General features: G+C 39.3%; 2 protein-coding genes across 3 annotated transcripts; one reads left to right on the top strand and one right to left on the bottom strand.

The window, feature by feature from the left end:
- Positions 1 to 1,757: 1,757 nt before the first annotated feature.
- Positions 1,758 to 16,788, bottom strand: LOC118790918 (septin-8-A-like). Of its 2 annotated transcripts, none has more exons than XM_036548058.1 (10): positions 16,690 to 16,788; positions 12,708 to 12,822; positions 12,355 to 12,550; positions 10,705 to 10,891; positions 10,364 to 10,525; positions 9,570 to 9,666; positions 8,648 to 8,816; positions 8,354 to 8,486; positions 8,015 to 8,205; positions 1,758 to 1,827 (listed from the first exon to the last, which is right to left on the bottom strand). In XM_036548058.1, the coding sequence occupies exons 1-10, from the start codon at positions 16,717 to 16,719 to the stop codon at positions 1,773 to 1,775; spliced, it is 1,335 nt and encodes a 444-aa protein (XP_036403951.1). In that variant the 5' UTR covers positions 16,720 to 16,788; the 3' UTR covers positions 1,758 to 1,772. The 2 variants fall into 2 exon arrangements, with proteins under 2 accessions (XP_036403951.1, XP_036403952.1); XM_036548059.1 differs by lacking the exon at positions 1,758 to 1,827 and adding an exon at positions 5,598 to 6,594.
- A 918-nt stretch (positions 16,789 to 17,706) lies between these two features.
- LOC118791529 (ankyrin repeat domain-containing protein SOWAHA-like) lies at positions 17,707 to 19,620 on the top strand. Its single transcript, XM_036548918.1, has one exon. It carries the CDS (start codon positions 17,843 to 17,845, stop codon positions 19,487 to 19,489), a length of 1,647 nt encoding a protein of 548 aa, XP_036404811.1. The 5' UTR covers positions 17,707 to 17,842; the 3' UTR covers positions 19,490 to 19,620.
- The last annotated feature ends 930 nt before the right edge of the window (positions 19,621 to 20,550 follow it).

Genomic DNA, 20,550 nt, shown 5'->3' with positions numbered 1-20,550 from the left:
GTCACAGTATTCAATAAAACAAACCCATCCTAATGCCATTTTCATGTATACTCCAAGCAAAAAACAAACCTCAGCATTTCAATACAATATTAAAAAAAAGTAGATTATCAGAGGCTGGGAAGCTGTCCACCCATGCTTATGACTGAAAATACACTATTTGTGTGATCATAGGCGTTAAATCTGATATGCTCCCCATCCTAAAGAGTGAATCCAGCCTGTGATGATGGTACCTGCAGCTCTGCTCTGCTGAACACATTTCACACAGAAAAGGCATGAGCTCCAGCCATGCAAAACAATTTAGAGATTAGCTGCGGGGTCACAGGTGACAGGCTAACCTGACAGCATGGACCCGAACAGTGACAAGTGAAAGCACTGAAAACATTCACAGCTTCAAGGCAAGTGTTGGCAAGAAGTATAAAGCAGTCTTGCAGTCTGGACCATTAAGACGGCTAAAAATTAAATCATGTTGTAGATGAACATCTTGCTAATATCAATAACACAGCAGTCAATCAAGAATGTGAATGTGGAGCAGTGTTCAACCACTTTCATTACATTACATTAACTTAGCAGATGCTCATACCCAGAGAGACTTCCAGCACAACAGAACATAAGTATATCCAGTCAAGTGAAATGAACAAGTGTCAGACCATTCTAACAACACACCCAAACCAGTGAGTGTGAGCTTCACACTACTCGTGCCCCACCAGAAGTTAACTTGTGCAACCTGATTAGACAAGGGAAGCCAAGTACACAATGATACATCAGACACTAGAACACAGAATCCAAAAGACATCACAATACTACATGTAAAATGAAGAGCAGGTAATACAAGTATTAGGTTTTAGGGGGTGGGGACTGATCATCTCCCAGATGATCCACTCTTCAAAAATCACATCCCACATATTGCTCTCTCAGTTCTCTTACAGCAGCTCACTAAATGAAAATCAACAAGTGGAACTGAGAAGCAGTTTTAGAAAGCTTTTATTGGCAGCAAGCACATACAGATGCATGATAAGTTTTGCATTACTCATAGCAGTTACATATCTGAGGACATGAGATTTAAGATGCATTCATTTACAACGTTTAACAAAAAAATTCCTTACGCAGAAAATCTGTCATTTTATTGTTCAAAATGCAATTCAAATTGCTGGCTTTCTTATTATAAATAAATTATGATGAAATGCATTTTCAACAGTTCAGTTTCGAAAGCAAGCAACTCATCTACCACAACTAATAGCAAGACCGACATTCAAGTTGCAAAGTTGCAAAGGATGAGCCACGGGGACTGATGTATAATTTCCAACCAAAGATGTAAAGTGCATATTTCAGGGAATGACCAAACACCCTGCTTGACACCACTTGGGGTAAAAAAGGTTACACATACAGTTTCACAGTGTAAGAATTATATTAGCCATCGGCCAAATGGCAATGCAGCATCATCTTAAGCAACAGTGCAGCGCAAACCTAGAGCAAGTGCTGCAGTTTATTGAGAGAACCATGCTTGCAGGGCACCAGGCTGTCATTTACTGGCCTGGAGGCGAAATACGTCATACCAGCGTAGGTCAAAATGGCAAAAAGCTCACAAAGGGCTCCCCTTATTAAATATTAATAAATATTAACAAATAAATATGAATTATATATACCCGATCTATCTTTTTAGTTAAAAATGTAGCTTCACAGCTGGTAAAAGTGCTCAGAATGTGCAAACATCAATAAGATGGATTCCAATGTCCTTCTTTTTTGCACGGAGCATTTTGGCTTCAGTAAGTCTTCTAATGTAAGTTCCTCCCTGAGGTTAAGGAGCAGGCGCTGGGAAGACTAAAGAAGCTACAAGGAGAAACAGAGCATCAGGTCACTGGCCAGTACACTGGAAGCAGTTAATCTATGAAGTATGCAATGATCTCAGCATGTCAGGCTGACATCAATTATGTTTGAGCTTAAAAGAAAACCCTTTCCCTGTTCCCGTTCCCCTATTCTACAGCATGCTTTAAACCACTGTGCAACAAACAACATCAATCATCTGTGCCTCGCTTAGCTACTTAGTCAATTACCTGTACTCAGTAACTTCTGGCAGATAGACAACAGCATAAGTACTTCCAGTTACTTTGTATTTGTTTAAAAGTCTTTTATACAAAGCAAAGCCTTTCCACAAAGCCTATGTAATTTGTTTGCTGTACATCCAATAACACCTCAACAAAGCATGCTATTCATTCGCTGAAAAAGGGTTTTTGAAAGTAACTTGTGAGCCTCAGTTTCACTGACACTTCAGGCTTCCTCAAGGAAAACAATCTGAAAAAACAACTGCAGGCTCATGGCCATTTATGTTTGGTGAATCTAGCCTGTAAAAAAGACATTTACATTTAGTTAGAAAGTACAGATAACTGACAAAATTAAATGTATTGCAGAACAAATATAAAAGCACACTATTTTCAAATCATGTCCTTTCAGCAACATTCTCTTGCTTGTTTTCATTCTTCCTTGACTAATGTGATAACATAACAATGTTAAGACAAAATTTACAGTGCCTATAAAACTACAATTTACAATACAATCATTAATATAACTATAAATAAGATATTACTACAACCAATTCTTTTAAAGGAATTTGACTTTGGGCAAATTATCATCAGATGCATAAAAATGTAAGCATGTATTATTCATATACTTAAATTTTTCCATTTCTGAAAAATAAAATTTATCCATTTAACTGCAGACAAACACAGCAAGTGTATTTAAGATTACCATATTGCTTCAATCCATTACTTTGAAAAAATGTTACAATGCAGTGGTGTTGCAATGACCTGAAAGCAATCCTCTTTAGAAAGTCTGTGAGATTAAAGGCATAGTTAAATCCTCAAAACCATTTGCCCTGAACTCCGAGTAATGAATTTAAAGGAATACTCCACTGAAAATGTCAAGATTCATATTTTCTTACATTAAATACAATAAACATAAAGAATTCTCACTTTTCAACAAATATATCCAAAACCTTGATTTTGTCCTCTTCCATATGGATGTCTTTCTGGTGGTGCTGAATCAGCTCATTTTATTTGCAAGATTAATCACGTAAGAAAATAATCCATGTGTTGACTGCAACTCCTCCCAAAAATTGTGGAAAAGAAATACTTAACAAAACAGGCTTATTCCAAAGACTGGGTAAATTACTCATTAAAGATTTAAAGTAAACGTATGGAGCTGTCTGCTGTAATGATAGAATTCTTAATTCACAAAACAAATTAATATTAAGAGAAAAACATTAAGATAATTCTATCTGACCAAGCTGACAGCATGGACAGACTTTTGAGCTGAAAGCCAAGACACAATGATCGCCTGGCAACTAAAATAAACTGCATGCCTATAAATGTGTGAAAGGTTAATTTTGTATGTAAAAAGTCTTTCTCTAACAGGATAATGTGATTGAACACATTATCCTGTTGACAACAGACATAAATTGCAATGTAATGAGGCAATACTGGTACAGTACAGGATCAATTACGTACAAATCACATTTAATTAGTATTCTTTATTTACGCGGAAAAAGCATGAATAAGCCCTATTAAAATATCATTTCCTGGATTCCCACACGGTGGCGCCATTGGATAATCAGAGAGCCCTGTTGAAATAACACTTCTCCATGTTCTTCACCTGAATGCAAATGTAAATATGTAGTGTTTTTTTTAAAACAGTTGAGGTTATATGTCCACTTTTAGGTTTGACCTATGTCCAAATGTCATTATAACAGGCCATTATACATTACTAATTAATTAATGCCAATTAATGTGCATTTGACTCATTGGCTGGGCATGGTTTTTTGTAATCAGTAATCAGTGGAAGCAGTAATACACCCAAACACTGCCCTTCTGTTGCTGAGGTTTAAGTTTTCATGCTAATCAACTACATAAATAAATAAATAACACTTGACAGCATTCAAGACTAGTTAGGAAACCTAGAAAAACTTGCATTATCCACTTGAATAAACTTTTATTGCAATGGAATTTGCATAGGGAACTACAATTCCCTTGTGCACTCACAACTTCTGTAGCCATATTCTAGAGCTCAAGACAATCGTTCCTGCCTTAAAGGCAAGTGAGAAATCATAAGCCATGACACCAGCATCAGCTGTGACCCACAGGTTTTGCAGCAGTAGGTAGAAATTTGACACCTGTGGATGCACACTGGATGGCTGAGTTTCAGTAATCCAGAGGGATGGATGAATTCAATCTCACCTAACTTTCTGATACTTTCCATTTCTAAAAATAAAATGGTTATATATGTACACATCCTGTCCCCATACTGTCGCTATACTTACTGTATGCACTTTTGTACGTTGCTTTGGATAAAAGCGTCTGCTAAATAAATAAATGTAAATATATACATATGTGTGTATATATATATATATATATATATATATATATATATAAAATGTATATGCATACAAATACAAACATACAGATCATCTGATAACAAAATCAGACAAATCAAATCAATTGATAACAAATCATTGAAAACAATATGAAATTCTGATTTCTAAAATTTCACCAAATTCATAATAAAATAAAGATAAGAAAGCAATCCAGCACTTGAATCAATTATTAAATGATCAATTATCAATTATTAAAGGCAAATGCCCACTGGGGCCTCACTGAATTATGTATGCAAGTATATTTTTACTTATATGAATTCCCAGTCATACATCTGCATCAGGCCACCATCTGACTGTTGTCTGACTCCGACCATACAAGATTAAAAAGTATATTTTCATAAATCTTACTGGCTACCAAAAGACAAATATGTCAGGCTTTCAGGCAGTCTGGCTGCTTTGGCACATGGTGAAGGAGGTTAGGCAGCAAAGACAGAAGAGTTCAGAAAACATGGTAAGAGTGTTACCAGAGAAACACTATTTGCTCTAAGCAACAATGAATGTTACTTTCTGTGAAAGTAGAAGTATACGTAGTACATGTATTTGCTCTTCAGTGCGAAAGGTATGCAAAGGAACCAGTTTGACAGCTAACAGCTCTGTTTCCACCCTTACTGTGACAGGGCATTACATACCTCTGTAAAGCGTCAGTGATGAATGGTGACTTGATTTACGGTCCTTCAGTCAGTCAGTTTCTATAATAAGCCAGTTTTCCCCATCTCCCTATGAGCCTTCAAACAGTGTGCAGGTGACTGAAACATTCACTAAGGGGCCAACAACATGAAGCGCACAGCTATGCTACTGTAATTGCTGAAATTATTCTAATCATAAGAGAGACAAACACCAAAGGTTAGTATACGCCATATTGTACCTGGTTACTACTGTTCTTTTGTTTTTCTGACTTCAGGTGCTTTCTGCTGTTCAAATTTCTTACAAATAAAGTGGCATGTAGGAGACCATGCCAAACACTATTAATAGAAATAACCCACTGACTGGCCACATGGTCATAACAGATTTGTTTTGTTTACACATAAATACTGTCCACAGGCGAACACAAAACGACCTACATGTATCTAATATAAATGGCACATGACTTTTGCTTTATTGGATTTTGTACAGTTTTGGATTTTTCCATAAATACCTTGATGTGAATGAACAGCTTATTTTTAATTAGTTTCTATTCACCCTTTATTTAACAAGGAACTCAGAAATCAGTTACCGCAAATTCCTGTAAAACCAATACAGAATAACAGACACCTACTCCAATCCCCAAGCAGGAGCAAAGAAAAAACTGCATAGTGAGCCTTTCAAAGTGAGGTCACTGATTTATTTCCACTGAAAATAAATACAACGGTTCTCCCCTCTCCCCTTCTGTTCCAAAACTGGCACACAAAAACCCATGAGTGACACTGCATTTCACTCATTTCACCCTCTGTAAACTGTGGGATCTCTCACCTTCACACAATGTAGTTTCTGTACAAGTCCTGCACACAGCAATATGGGACATTGCTTGCATAGTTATAGTTAGTGTATAATTAAGTGTATGAAAAATTTGATGTATATTTCCCGAGAGAAAACTTCTTAGAATATACACATAACTGAGTGAGATTAATATAAAACGGCATCCTGTTTTTCACACCGTGGAGCTGTAAGATTGTATTTTTTTCAGTAGCAACTGTGTAAACATATTTATAAATATACCCATCCATTATATCCCTTCATAAAATACATGTAATAATGTGGGCCAAATCTGGCTCATGTTCCACCCAATATATGATGAGAAAGGCAAAGTAATGTGTCCCCTGACACTACAATTTTCTGCTAATATACTAATCTAGTAGATTAACAGTAAATAATCTAAAGGGAATGTTAAGAACACTACACTGTGTGATAAAAAACAGGAGTATCTCCATGAACAGGATGACAAAAATATACGCTGGAAAGTTTAAATTTGACAGAGTCCATAGTCTTACTTTCCCCTCTTCTTTCCTCTATGAGATTTAAAAAAAGTATAAAAATGTCCACCATCCATGATTATCATGACTTTGGTCCACTTATGCAGAGTAAAGAGGGAATTTAAAACAAAACAAAACAAAACAAAACAAGAATGTTTCACATTCCAACAGTGATGGAGAGCAGATCCATGGCTGATCTGATCTGGAGTGCCCATAAATTAACTGAAAGAAAACAAAAATAATAATGTCAAACTACAACCACGAAAACAAACAAAACTTTAAATGTATGGTATGAAATTATAAACATAATCACATGCATTAAAACAATGAAAGGGTTTTGTTCACACTGAGAGAGATATGTCACACCCTTAGTCCATTGTTTCTATGCTTTCATGCACATGTTAGTTTGTGGTCTGAAATTCAGTGCTGTGGACTTTGCCGGAGAGGCTACACACATTTTTTACAAGTTGAATCATGTAAGACACAAGCATAAATTAAAATATGTCAATTTATGGAAAAATCATTTCACAATAATATGAATTAAACAGGGCACTACACTTGTTGCTCATCATATCATTTCACCAGTAAAAAAAGTTAACATTGTGTGTGTATTTACTTTTCTTCAATCAAATCAGGAAAATGGGAAACCTTTTGTAACAAGTATTATATGCATGAGGGGAGTGGTACATCTTGTATAACACCAACGTCTCATAGGCTGACACTTGAAAAAAAGGTTGTTAAATCTGCCTCCAAACACTGATCCTGGATCAGATTTGGCTCTTGTTCACATGGTTGGAGTTAGGATTAGGGTTGGATTTGATGAACTAATGCTACTGGATGTGTTGTTGGGGAAAATAATCCTACTTAAGTTTTTGAGGGTAGAAAACACATGGACCTTCAGATATCTCCAGTTAATAGCACAGGGGAGCTGCCATAAACAAAAATCTAGTTCTTAAATATGCATGGTACCTTTAAAAACATGTGTTTTCATTTAAAACAATTTTCCTGAATTGGACTACAGACCAATCCCGCCGTTATTTTATGAATGCCGTCCATCTCCTCCTTATTTCTGTTTACAGTATTCATTCTATAGTATTTCTTCCCTGAGAGATATTTTCCTAGCTGTTCAAGACGCAATGTTGATACCGTTGCGTGTGTTTTTTGCGAATGTTTTGGTACTACATCACTCTTTGTTACTAAGCAACAAGATACCTTCACTCAAATGATCTTTGAATTGATCTTATCTGATTGATATCAGTTTTTATTGCAACAGAATCTACACAGGGAACTACAATTCCCTTGTGTAACTTTTTATTGCAATGGAATTTGCATAGGGAAGTACAAATCCCTTGTGCACTCACAACCTCTGTAGCCATATTCTAGACAATCGTTCCTGTCTTCAAGGCAAGTGAAAAATCATAAGCCATGACACCAGCATCAGCTGTGACCCCAGCCCGACCGTCCAGGCTGTCGCTGTGCCGCTGTGCCACAGTTATGCCGCGTTGGTCACGCGTGAGAAGCCAGCGCTGTGTCACTTCCCAAAAAGACCCAGAGAGAGAGAGAGAGAGAGAGAGAGAGAGAGAGAGAGAGAGAGAGAGAGAGAGAGAGAGAGAGAGAGAGAGAGGGAGGTACCCAGTCTTACTTTTTCTTGTCCTTGTCCTTCCTGAATGACTGCTGTGAAGAACCAAACAAGGACTGGCCCTGCAAGGTCTCTGAGGCCACCTTCACTCTGTTGAAGATATTCATCTCATCCTCCAGCTCTCGCCGCTTCTCCTCCAGCTTCCTCTTCTCCTCTTGGTGCATCCGTTTCAGCTGCTCAAATTTCTCATGCAGCTTGGAGGGGGCACAGATACACAATGACATTGTATATGCTGGATCTACCAAAGACACACTGACACAACTGATACAATCCAGAGGTTGATTTTATCTGAAGGTGGATGAAATGATCTCCCAAAGTGGCCCTGCCCTGCCCTGCACCCACCTCTCTTTCCTTCTCCTTCAGCTCCGCTTCTGTCTCCTTTACTTTAGTTACAAACATCTGCCTCATCTCCTCCTCCTTCTGCTGCAGCTCACAGAGAAACTCTTTCCTCTTGGTCTCATATGTCTCCTGCAGGCTGCAAATGAGGAAACAGAAATGTTGTTTTTACCTTGCTCACAAACACAGGACCCATAGTTGAATGCCTGCACTGAAGGCATCTCTTGTAGCGTGACAGAAGATTTGCAGCTTTCTGTCTCTGTGTTGCTGGAGACAGAAATGTTCCCCAGCAGGACCTACCTGAAAGGCTCATTGTCGGGGTCTGTGTCTTTAAAACCCATCTCCTCCAGCTTGCAGCGGCGGTACAGCTCGTAATGGCGGGTGTGCGTCTGCTCCCGCAGGTCCTCCATGTTCACCCGGATCAGCATCTCCCTCAGCTTCACAAAGTCACAGTGATTCTCATTCTCCACTGCAGAAAAAACACCATGCCCGAATTCAGAAAGGGTGTACTTACAACAGCGGGCGACCAAAAAAAAACACTGAGTAAGACTTCTCCACTCATAAATACTAGCTGTTTCAGTTGCATTCTAGTAAATGCACCTCTTGTACTGAGATATTTCTTTATTAATCAAACGAAAAACAGATATATATATACACTACAAAGATCTTGTGAAGTACATGAGAAGAATGTTAGGTGAGTAGATGTATGAAGCATTCTAAACAACGTGTTCCTTCTTGGCAAGGGAATATGTTCAAAAATCAAAATGTGAATGTTATATTTGAATAAGAGAAAATATGAACACTACTACAGCTAACTTCCAGTTCAATAAGATCAGACTTTTTGCCAACAATGAAGCCAAGCAATAGGAATTCCATTGTTTAAATATCTTTGTCAAACTCCAGAGATAGCCATGGGATGAGAGCTTCTCAAAAGCTTTGGGATTATAAGAAAAAAGAAAATAAGATTGGAATAGGTTGGAACAAGACCACAACAGGCAGATAATGAGCCTTGAATGATTTACAGTGCGCCTGCAACAAAAGGAATCTAGATCTGAATCTGACAAAAGTTGCCTCATCACGCTATTTTACAATGTAAACAAAATAACCTGCAGCCATTTGGACCTTTGGGAAAAAGTCCTGGACAATAGCTGAACTTTTGACATGAATGTTTCTGCATGCCATAAACAGAGGGAGACACAGAGAGGAAGTGATGCATACTCACCCTGTACGACCCCCCAGGGGTACTGGCGGGCTCTCACGCTCTTATTCCCCACCTTCACCTCCTCCGTGCTCCCCACCATGCCAAACGGGAGGTGGGCCTAGAACACAGCTCAGAGGTGTTACCAGCAGGGCTGGGGCTGGCAATTATCCACCTCAATGGAGTAGCTGGCCAGATAACTAGCTTTACATTTATTTTATCGCAAAAATGAAAGACCAAGGCAACAGTAGGTCAACTGAAATAAACTCTTGAGTGGAAAAATTATGCCACACTTATGCTTGCTAACTACCTGTCTGAATGGTCCCCTTGCTAATACAATATTACGTATAAAAAACAAAAATTAGCTAGCTAATGCTGTTGCTCCCTCAGTGCTTACTATCAGATTATTCTGAAGCAGACAATGTAAACAATACACAACTTGTGTAGAGAAAAGCATTGAATAAAAAACAACCTTACAATGTTGAGGCATCGGATGATTAAACATGTTTCCTTGGTGCGCTCTGAATTACCTTACTACAATGCTGAATTTACTTTAGCTGATGCCAAAGTGTCCACTTACACTACAGAAGAGTGTGACCTTTCTGCAGTTTCAAATCTGTATTAATTACATATTAATACAGCTCCATTGTCTGACAAAGTCATTGCATTTTTCATGTGGACTGAGCTTGCAGTGAGATTTACTTCTCACCACTGTTCCGAAAGGAAAGAGAATAGTTTCAGCAAACCTCCCAGCAGAGAAAAAAGGAGGAACTGGCTTTTTAAAACCAGTTCTGTGCGGTCCTCCTAGACAGACTCACGTTCATGGATGAGTTGATCTCTGTGATCGCCTCGTCGTCTGTGGGGAACTGGTAGATCTGCACGCCGTTGCTGACGAGCTCGCTCATTATCTTGATCTTGAACTTGTGCAGCTCGCTCTTGCAGATCGTGTCTGCCTTAGCAATGATGGGGATGACATTCACCTGTGGGGTGAGAAAAGGCATCATCAAATTCAAAAAGAATCTCTGATACTTTGAAAAGCACCCATGTCATTTAGGAATAAAGTGATGGTATAGATGTAAAATGTGGGCTGGCTATAAAACCCTAATTCACCATCTTATCGACAAATCGTCTCACTCAGAAAAGGTAGCAGGCTCTTTACCTTGCTGTCCAGTTTTTTCATGGTAACCAAATCCAGGGATTTGAGTGAGTGTCCAGTGGGAGCTATGAAATATAGGCAGACATGGATTCTTGTATCGTGGTAGTTGAAGAGACAGCGTTTGATTTTCAGCTCTTCTTGAAGGTAGCTTTCAAACTGTGCGTCAATGTAATCTACAACAGGTTTGTAGCTGTGGAGACAGAAAAAAACAAGAGACATCCAGTAGATTTTCTTCTAGATGAGGCTGTCATTGTTAATTACAGTGCTTTTATTTCAAAATATCAGGGAAATTATCAGACAACAAAGTTCAACAGGACCATCAGTTATGTATCTAGTGTGTACCTAATTACACATCAAAGATTTAACTTGTCATTATAAAAAGGCAAGCAATATTATAAATGAATTCAAATATTTTTTCAGCCCAGAGTAACGACAATTCATAACGCATATTATACACTGTAGTGTGCTCTCTTGTAGGCTGTATGACTTCTAAAAAGGTTAGATCCAGCTGCAAAGCACAGCTGTGCTCAGTATATGTTTAATGATGCCCTTCACATCTTTGTAGCCTATGCTAAGAATGCAGTCCCAGCCTTATGATTTCTTAACTCTGATTCTGTTGCATTCTCCCCAAAGAGATGAATTAGGACACAGCAGCGCAGGCTTCTCAGGGTCACGTACTGTATGCAGTCAGTTCCACATCAGCAACTGTAGCATCTGCAAGCTAGCCCACAGGCCTCCAAGCCCAATAAAAACTTGCAATCCAGCCGACATGAGGCAACATGTTTTCTTTTTCAAATGAGCAGCTGTCGCGTTTGCAAAACACCATGTGAGTCTGCGAGTTTGAAATCACATAACACTGGGTGTCTCACATTATAAACCTATTTGCAAAGGGTCGGGCAAATGTCTGATCAGAAGATGTTTTCAATCAAAATAATCCATACTTGCCATATGCGAGGCATGCTGCTGATACAACAGCCTATGCTGTCAGGTTTTTACTGATTTAACACATGCATGTGATACTATCTCAGTGATGCAAGATTTGAAGCTCATGCAGGGGACAGATCATTAGAAATGGGTATAAGGATAAATAGAAGATTAAATAAAGAATTCATAAACTGAATAAGTGTCCAAAATGTATACAAAATGCATAACAATGTGCACGAGCACCTAATGGTACAATGTGCCAACCAGTCATTTGCAAATCAAGTGGTCCAAAATCTCAAGGATAGGCACAGACCATGGTTATGCAAAGCATGTAGGAGGCTTAAATCTGCTAGCAAAGAAAATCAAAAGAATTTTGAGGAGGTGGTAGCCAAACTGTATGCGATAAATGTTAAACCTTTGCAATTTAGATACCTCAGTATTTCAGGTTTACGGTCAACATAATTACAAGGCTTTGCCAAGTCTGCTCTGTGCAGCATACATTTCTTAAAGCTCTAAAATACGTTTTTTCAGACACTCCTCGGAAAAAAATTTTCCATGCATTTACAGTAAGTAGCGTGCCTGATAAACCTAACTTTAACTGAAGCTGAACAATCAAAATTCATGTAATACAAGGGAGGAAAAAATAGAAAAACAAAACATTTCCAACATCACAAGGCAATGAAAATGGCCCCAATTTGACCCAACCAGCTTTAACTTTCTAACACATACCTCTCCTCCTTGTTGATCTGGTCCCCAAATCCCACTGTGTCCACAATCGTCAGTTTTAGGTGGACGTTACTTTCCTGCAGGTTGTACGTTCGGGGGCGCAGGTACACCCCATTCTGGTAGTGGCTGGCCTCCTCATTTTCAAATGTGGTGTTAAAAAGTGTGTTCATTAATGTTGACTTGCCAATGCCCGTTTCTCCTAGGCAACAAAGCGAGCATTCAGAAATCACTGAAAGAGTGAATTCACCTTAATGGCTGAAACAGGTCTGTTTCCAATTACATCAATGACCATCATGGCATTTGTTATTCATATATAAAAGACATCAGAAGGATTTGGTCAAAGGACCAATACTTACCTACACATAGGATGTTAAAGCTGAAGCCCTGTATAACTGATTTACTGACCAACTGGTCAGGAAGACTGTCAAATCCAACATGGCCACCTAGGTTGAGGTTTCTCTCTTCTTCGCTCTGGGAAGATGTTAAATATGCAGCTGTCAACCTAATGAACCTTCTCTGTTCATAGACAGCATATCAACAAAGCTTTGCTTCTCACTACTATACATGCAGGAGATTTGCAGAGGTCTTCTAACATTTTTACACTGGTCGCTCCGAGCAATAGATTGAGAAAAAAAATCTAACACACCTTAAATGCAGTGTTTAAGTATTGACCTTTTTTAAGTCTACCAGCACTGATAACTTCATTAATTTCTAGTTTGAAATCAGAACCATGAAATCAACACCATGATTATTTTTTGAAAGTTGCAGCTAGAATCTATTTCAACTGCACCATGTTTTCTGAAAAGCTGACATTTTTTGGGAGTACTTAAAATTGTATAGAATTAATAGGCTCTTCATGTTAAGAAGAGAGTGAATGGCCTGACTGCGATGCCTAATTACTTTAAGCCAGATGGACTGATAGGAGCTTGAGGGGTCAGGCAGGGTCGCCTCCATGCTTCTCACCTGTTCACTTTCACTCTCCCTGCTCTAGCAAACACACAAGGAGTCTAGTTCAGCACCAGTTCTGCACACTGCTGACACCAGTCATTGAAGGAATGCAAAAGATGCTACAGACTTCAGGCAGGCGTACTATATAATCATGGAGCCTCCAGCCACCCTTTGAAAGGAGAACAAGTCTTATCATTAACTGATGCCATAACCATCTGGTTTATTATTTTTTTTTTTACAATTTAGAGATGTATCCGTCCACCTTAACAAAACAACAACAAAGACAAATGTGCTTTCTGTCGGGGGATTGTGACATATTATTTCAATGTCAAAATCCTAAATTATTGTTTTTATTACTATTACTACTGCTGCAGCTTGTTCATCAAGGACACATGCATACACAATACAGCTGGCATCATATGTTACTTACTTTTTCTAAAAGCAAAGTTTCTTTAATAGAATCAGGAAGCTACTGCCTGCACTGACTTCCTCTGCTCTTCAGATGGCCTGGCCTTTTTTCACATAAAACCTCCTGTAAATGAAGGTCAAAACATCCCAGAGGTATATCATTTCGAATTATTGTATTCTGGCTGGCGATGTTACTAACTGTGCCAATTCTCCTTACACAACTGTATGACCTTTTATGGAAGAAATATTGATTGCACTACATTATTATTGATACAACATGACTGTGCTTGTGTAATAACTACAGTGCAGCTATACTGTCAACAAACTGAAATATGTACTGAGAGTACAAGTTTTACAAGTGTTGCATTATCTTGAGTGTTACTTGATGCTACAAAGGCAGTAAACACTTCTGATTAGAAGTAATACAGGAAAACATCTCAATTTGTAAGCATATTAACAATTCTACAACCCCACATCTATAATGCTCCTGCACAAAAGTAAGTGTTCTGAGTGGCAGGTCTGGTGGAAAAAATGCACTGACACTTGCATGTGCTTTTCTCCAGGCAGGAAAATTGTAAGATGTGAGCCTCCAAATTGGAGATTTAGCTTGTCTGTTGCAAATCTGATGACACTGTATACAGCTAGATGGTGTATTGTATAACATCTGGCTACTACTTTACTAAGTAGCAATAAAAAAAGACAAAAACTGGGTAGCACTGTGTCTAACTGACATTTTATAAACAACACCGCTAAGGTTGCTGCTAAGCCAATGAAGTCAGTTGCCTTGATCCATGCTTCCAGTTTTTCTCAGGTTTCTCCATCTGTGGATATCACCTTGGACAGAGCAGTGGTTTCCCCTCTGATCCATCCAAGAGTACACAATGTGGTTCCTAAAGCTTCTGCTCTCAGATCATTGTTCATTTCATTTAATATGCTCACCCTGGGGAACATTATTACTCAACCGTGTAAAATCAAAAATGGGCACACATCGAGACAGAACAGGATCTGTGGACACTTCCTCTTGCTTTGAAATACAGGGTCAGTCCATTCTTTCTCAAAATCCCTAAATATGGCCCTTGCAACTATCATGAATGCAGTTCAGAGGAAAATCTACCCGTGATGCTGCCTAAACATAGTGTTCAACATGTTCAACACAATTTAGCTGTGTTGCTGCAATATTAATCAGCTCCGCTATGTATGATGCTATCCACCTGTATTTAAGACAGTTTTGTTTAACAGACTGTGTGTATGTATTTGACAAGCCTGATACCTTGTCTCCTTTCCCTTTTGTCTGCCATGCTCATGTGTGTCTTTTTAATGTTATTTAGGGAAGTATGTAATTTGCAAAGTGTGAGGGGTTTCAGCACAGGTTTTTGAAGTGTGTGTGGTAGCCTCACTCAAGCTTTCATTAAGTGAAATTCCTTAAAATAGGCTATCACGCATAGTAGAATAATCTGGATGAGTGCAAGCTCTTTTCTTCTATTAAACCCTTACAAATGTAAGCTCATGCTATTTGGTCCCAGTCCTTAGTGTTAAAAAAATGGTAAAAGGCATATAAAGCAAAAGTACAACGTACTCTATGTGGACATAAAATCTACACAGTTTTGTGTAGGAAATTTTTTGTATAATAAAACAACCATCCATACAGATTAGAAAGGTCTTCCCATGTTTCACAAGTAGACTAAAAACACATTTTTATAGCCGCCATGGTGTATTAAATGCACTCAAATATGTCAGCATTTCACGGCGTATGAGCAATGTAACTTGGAAAAGATACTTGAGTATGCACAGTCTCATATACTGCATTAAATCCATGGAAGACTGGCTTTGGGTACCTCAGTAGTAAACATGGCGAGTAGCTGCATACTGCTAATCTACTTAGCTATGTAATGCCTACAATCCAAGGATCTCCTTGGTGGTGAAATGAAAGCTATGCACTTACTTACGTAAGGATTTCGAAAACTGTATCTCCATGTAAATTATACATTTCCCTTCGTACATTTGCAGCAGTAGCCAACACTATGCCGTTGCACCAATAAAACTACATTTCCTGAGATAAGATGACAGTAAACGAAAGATTAGAACCGGTCCTTGCATCTCTGCTTTGTAATGTGAAGGTCATACTGCATTTTGTTATGTTCTTCAGTTTTTACCGTGATTATTACGCAACAGAAACAACACGGAATTCAGAGAACGAGAATGCAAGAGGTCGACATACTCTCCACTTAGTCAACATTCATTTCATACGAACGGTGCCTGTCAAATCTTCACGTACACAAACCTAATTCGTGTGTTATTTACCTGATTTCGACTACATGGCGATAATAATAAACTTTTAATAATAAACTCCCAGAACATGGTTACTAGCGAGGAGAGTAAAATTCATTCTGGAACCGCTGCACTTTTGAAGACTTTCATACAATGAGGTATGCACTGCATGTTCATCTCTAATGCCTTAGCGCACCTTTCAGTATTACACATGACACCCCATGCGGCAGGATTTTCATGCAAATAAATTTCAAAATATGCATTGCAGTATCATTATTAACCAGGAAATAGATAGTAGCTCTAGTTATTTGTCTCGTTAACTGGATTACGTTAAGATTTAACATTTGTCTGCCTATGCAATTCTTCGTAAACAACACTGCCCGTAACTGAGCAGATGGATTGTCGCAGGTCTGCTATACAGTCATATTATGTTAATTTCAGTGTCAAAGCGAATACATTCGTAAACGCAGACCACTAACCCATAAAAAACCGAGCGCAGACAGCGCCTTCAAATGACACAAAGTCATTCATCAGGACCAGCGCTTGAACCAGAACCGGGAAACAAAATAGGCTACTACAGTCATCTCCACCGGACACTGCTGTAGTTTGCAAACTATTACACTTAAAAATGTACATTTGCACAGTCGTAACGAATATATCGGGAAAACATCTCGCATTTAGACTTAAAGGATAATTAAAATGATGTATGCTTACGGAATATATATCTGTATCATTGGTATCCATTGTGTGGAGGATGAATTGGCGATGAACAGTGGACTTGGCTGGCAGTGTACAACACCTCAGCACGTTCAATATGGCTACTTCCTGGATACTCCCACTTATTCAGGAATCCTACTCATTCACGCAAGCTGGGCTAAGGCAGACTTGGAGAGTCTTCTGCAAACGCACCGTCAGTTTATGGGACACAGGGTGGTTGCTGATGCGGCGCAACCAGTGTAGAGAACTGTGAATTGTGTAGATGTGGTCCAGCATGACAGAAACGAACAGATCGACGGCTGTTTGGGCTGTTATATCCAATCTGACTGTAACTGTACGCGAATGTTGCATTTCTGTGTAGGTGACCCTCAGGACACATTTTCATGTAAATATTTGTAACGTGAGTCTGCCTAATGGAGATTTTATGTCGCTAAATGTACACACATACTGAGTGAGGCGTGGGGCTAATTGTAAAAATTAGTAAAACTTGTCCAGCTAATTGTAAAAAGCTCCAGGCTCATTAAGCGCGTACAATGTAGCTACAATGTTACAAGTACCTCTGTAGAAACGAATACATTTGTACTGCATTGTGTATCAATTACATGTGAAATGTTTTGGAGGTTTGATAATTTCCTAATCCATATGAGACCGCTATCAATAAAAAATAAATCCTCAACTGGAGAATAGGTAAATAGATTTTGGTTATAGTGCATTAAGATATATTAATTTTTAAATAGAGTAAAATTTGAGCACCACAATACTTAAAGATGGGAAAATACACCGTATTTTATGTGCCGTTTCCGTATAATTATGTCGTCAATGTTGTCTTTTTATCTAGTTCTTCTTTGATAGCTAACACGAAATATGGTCCACATGTTCAACCAAATGCAAAACGACTACATTAACCAGAGACCACTGCGACCTCAGGAGGGTTTAAAAAGTTCCCTCCCTTTTCTTTATCTTCTCCGCATAAATTATTATAATTATTCCCAACTGAGCATTCGCCCCGGAAGCTGCAGGTAGAGTGGGGAACAGCAGATACAGAGAGGACGGGCTTGGTAGAAAAGAGGAATTGCGTGCTTTTATTACACAGAGAAGTTCTCCCCCTTCTCGCTGTTATCTGCAAGGCTACTCGCAAAGGTGTGAAACGATGGCATTGACCCAAGAAGCTATTTTGATGTTTTTGGTTGAACAGGGCGGTAAGGCGAAGAATTCTGACTTGTTGAATACGTTTAAAGGTCTGATAAACTGCAGCGATCCCGTGCAAAAGAAAGAGAACAGGGAACTTTTCAAGAGGTTTGTTAACAACGTCGCAGTTGTGAAAGAAATCGATGATGCCAAATACGTTGTTATGAAGAAAAAGTATCAGCACTTACTGAAGGGAGACGCGGCTTTTACCTACCAGAATTCCGAATTTGGCGAGAGTCCGAGTGGCTCGACAACGGTCTCCCCGCTTGCTACTACCTCAGAGCTCCGTTGCTTTTCTCAGCGTGAAGTAGGTAAGATTCTGAATTCTGATGCTGATAACAACAATCTGTCTACTGTTTCAAGAAGTAATGAAGATGCTTTGAACAGTAATGTTTTAAATTCGACCAGCCAATTGCCTTTACATAGGAGCAATACAGGAGACAGGCAGTGTTTCAATGCAGCGGGTGTTGGTAACAAATCAGTTAACACTGCTCAAGTGGAAATTTCAAAAGTCAAGGAGCTCAGTCCCTCAGTTGAGGGTAAGAAATTATCTAAAATGGCTCAAGTGGAAACTTCAAAAGTCAAGGAGTTCAGTCCCTCAGCTGACAGTAAGACCGGGAAGACCGGAGCTGTTTTTGCCATTGTGGCAGTCAAATCGGAGTCAAATTTACAGAATAATGAAGTACAATCCAAATGTGATGGATCAAACCTCAAAACAGAGAAACAAGGCACACCGAAATCAGACCAGAAGCCGTACATGTTGCCTTTAAGAATGCCACCAACCCAGATAAAACCAGAGGCCCAAGAGCCAGACACCAAGGACAAACTCGTGGTCAGAGCTACTTCAGAGCATGACCTTTGCAGATCTCCCAGATCAAAACGGAGACAGTTAGAGGAAGCTGTTAAGCCAGGTTCGCCTCAACTGAGGAGAGGGTACAAGACTACCAAGCCGGGGGAAGAGCCCAAATACTCAGACACCGTACCGCTGGACTCTATGGAGCATGAGTGGTTGGTGAAATCTGCAGCTGGGCACTGGAGTCAGGTCTACGGTCTTTTGCTGCAGGACACACAGCTAGCAGAGAAAAAGGACTTCATGTCCGGCTTCACCGCGCTGCACTGGGCTGCTAAAAGTGGCAACAGCGAGATGGTGTGTAAAATAATCGAGATATCTAAGCGGGCGGGCACAGAGATCGACATTAACACCAAAACCTTCGGAGGGTACACGCCTTTACACATTGCTGCCATCCACAACCATGAGTCTGTGATGGCCCTGCTTGCACGAGATTATGGTGCCAACACAAACATAAGGGACAACAGCGGGAAGAAGCCGCATCACTACTTGCTCAAAGGGGCTTCCCCTGAAGTGAAAGAGTTGCTCGGAAAGCCACAGGTCGTGCATCAGGAGACGCAATTTGAGAGGAAAGAGGACGATCATTTCACTGATCTTCCGAGAGGCTTTAACACGTTAAGTAGACTGTTTCAGCCTCATTCTGGGCATAGAAAGAAGCACAAGCAACGACCAGGGTTCTATTCGATATATGAAGACCCGGATGATGAGAAAGAAGAGGGCACGTCCAAGCGCAGACCCTTTTCGGATGTGTTCCTTTAAACGTAAGGGCGCTTTCCAAAAACAAATACTGACTCCGAGATATCTACATTCGACAAACTGTTTCACTGTCATTTGTTTTGTTCATAATCTTCTAACTGCAGTCTTTACTTGACATTTTGTATCCCACCAATGAGGAGGACATATTGCATTTTTTGCTGCTTTCCTGAACTGAAATTGTATGACTGTGTTTTCTTGGGAGATGAAATGTTGGTGGATATTAAGCTATTCTGTATTTTTATAGCAATCTATATTTTTATAGCAATCTATTTTTTAGCAATCTAATATGATTTAATTAACATTTCCTAATAGAATGTACATATTGTTTGTAAAACGTTTTTAAATATCCATATATACTAACCATGTTGTGCTACAGAGAGTTATTCGGTCAGACCCACAGGGGTGGTGCAGTTGCAGCTTTGGAATCCAGGGAGGAGCCCCTTGCTTGAGGCTGACTCATTTCACGCAATCCTATTATTTGAAAACTGGTATGAACACCGAGGTGCGGAATACAGTTTCCCTGGGTTACAGTTTATGTTTACATGAAACTTGGGGGTGGGGAGTCAACCATCAAAACTGTGCTTTGATGGGCTGCAGTGTGGTGTGCTGGTAAGGAGCAGGGCTTATAACCAAAAGGCTGCCGGCTTGATTCCCAGGAGGGACACTGCTGTTATATCTTTGAGCATGGTATTTGAATGTAGATTGCTTCAGTAAATACCCACCTGTATAATTAGGTGATATACAAGCTATGAAACTCTCTCTGCAAATGTGAAATGAAATGTATTTTAAGTACTACTAATGTAGTGCAGACGTTACTGTTACAGTATGTGTAGATGTGTATATAACCAAACTCAGAGGAGCCTCAATGAAGTGAGTTTACAAGAAATTGTCTTAGCAGCTTACACTGTTGTTTTATGTGGAGGAAAGTACATTAAGTGCATGTTTATCTGTGCTGACACAGTAGGTCAGACTCCTTCTCTGTTCCTTCAGAATGACGTGTCCGTGCCCTTTCTGATATGTCTATGCTTGTGAGATTCCTGAATAAAGCTGCCTGTCTGTATGGG

This window comes from Megalops cyprinoides, chromosome 16 (genome assembly GCF_013368585.1).
Source record: "Megalops cyprinoides isolate fMegCyp1 chromosome 16, fMegCyp1.pri, whole genome shotgun sequence".
NCBI classification, from domain to species: Eukaryota; Metazoa; Chordata; class Actinopteri; order Elopiformes; family Megalopidae; genus Megalops; species Megalops cyprinoides.
Note: the sequence above shows the minus strand (reverse complement) of the source record. Positions and strands in the feature narration are given on the sequence as shown.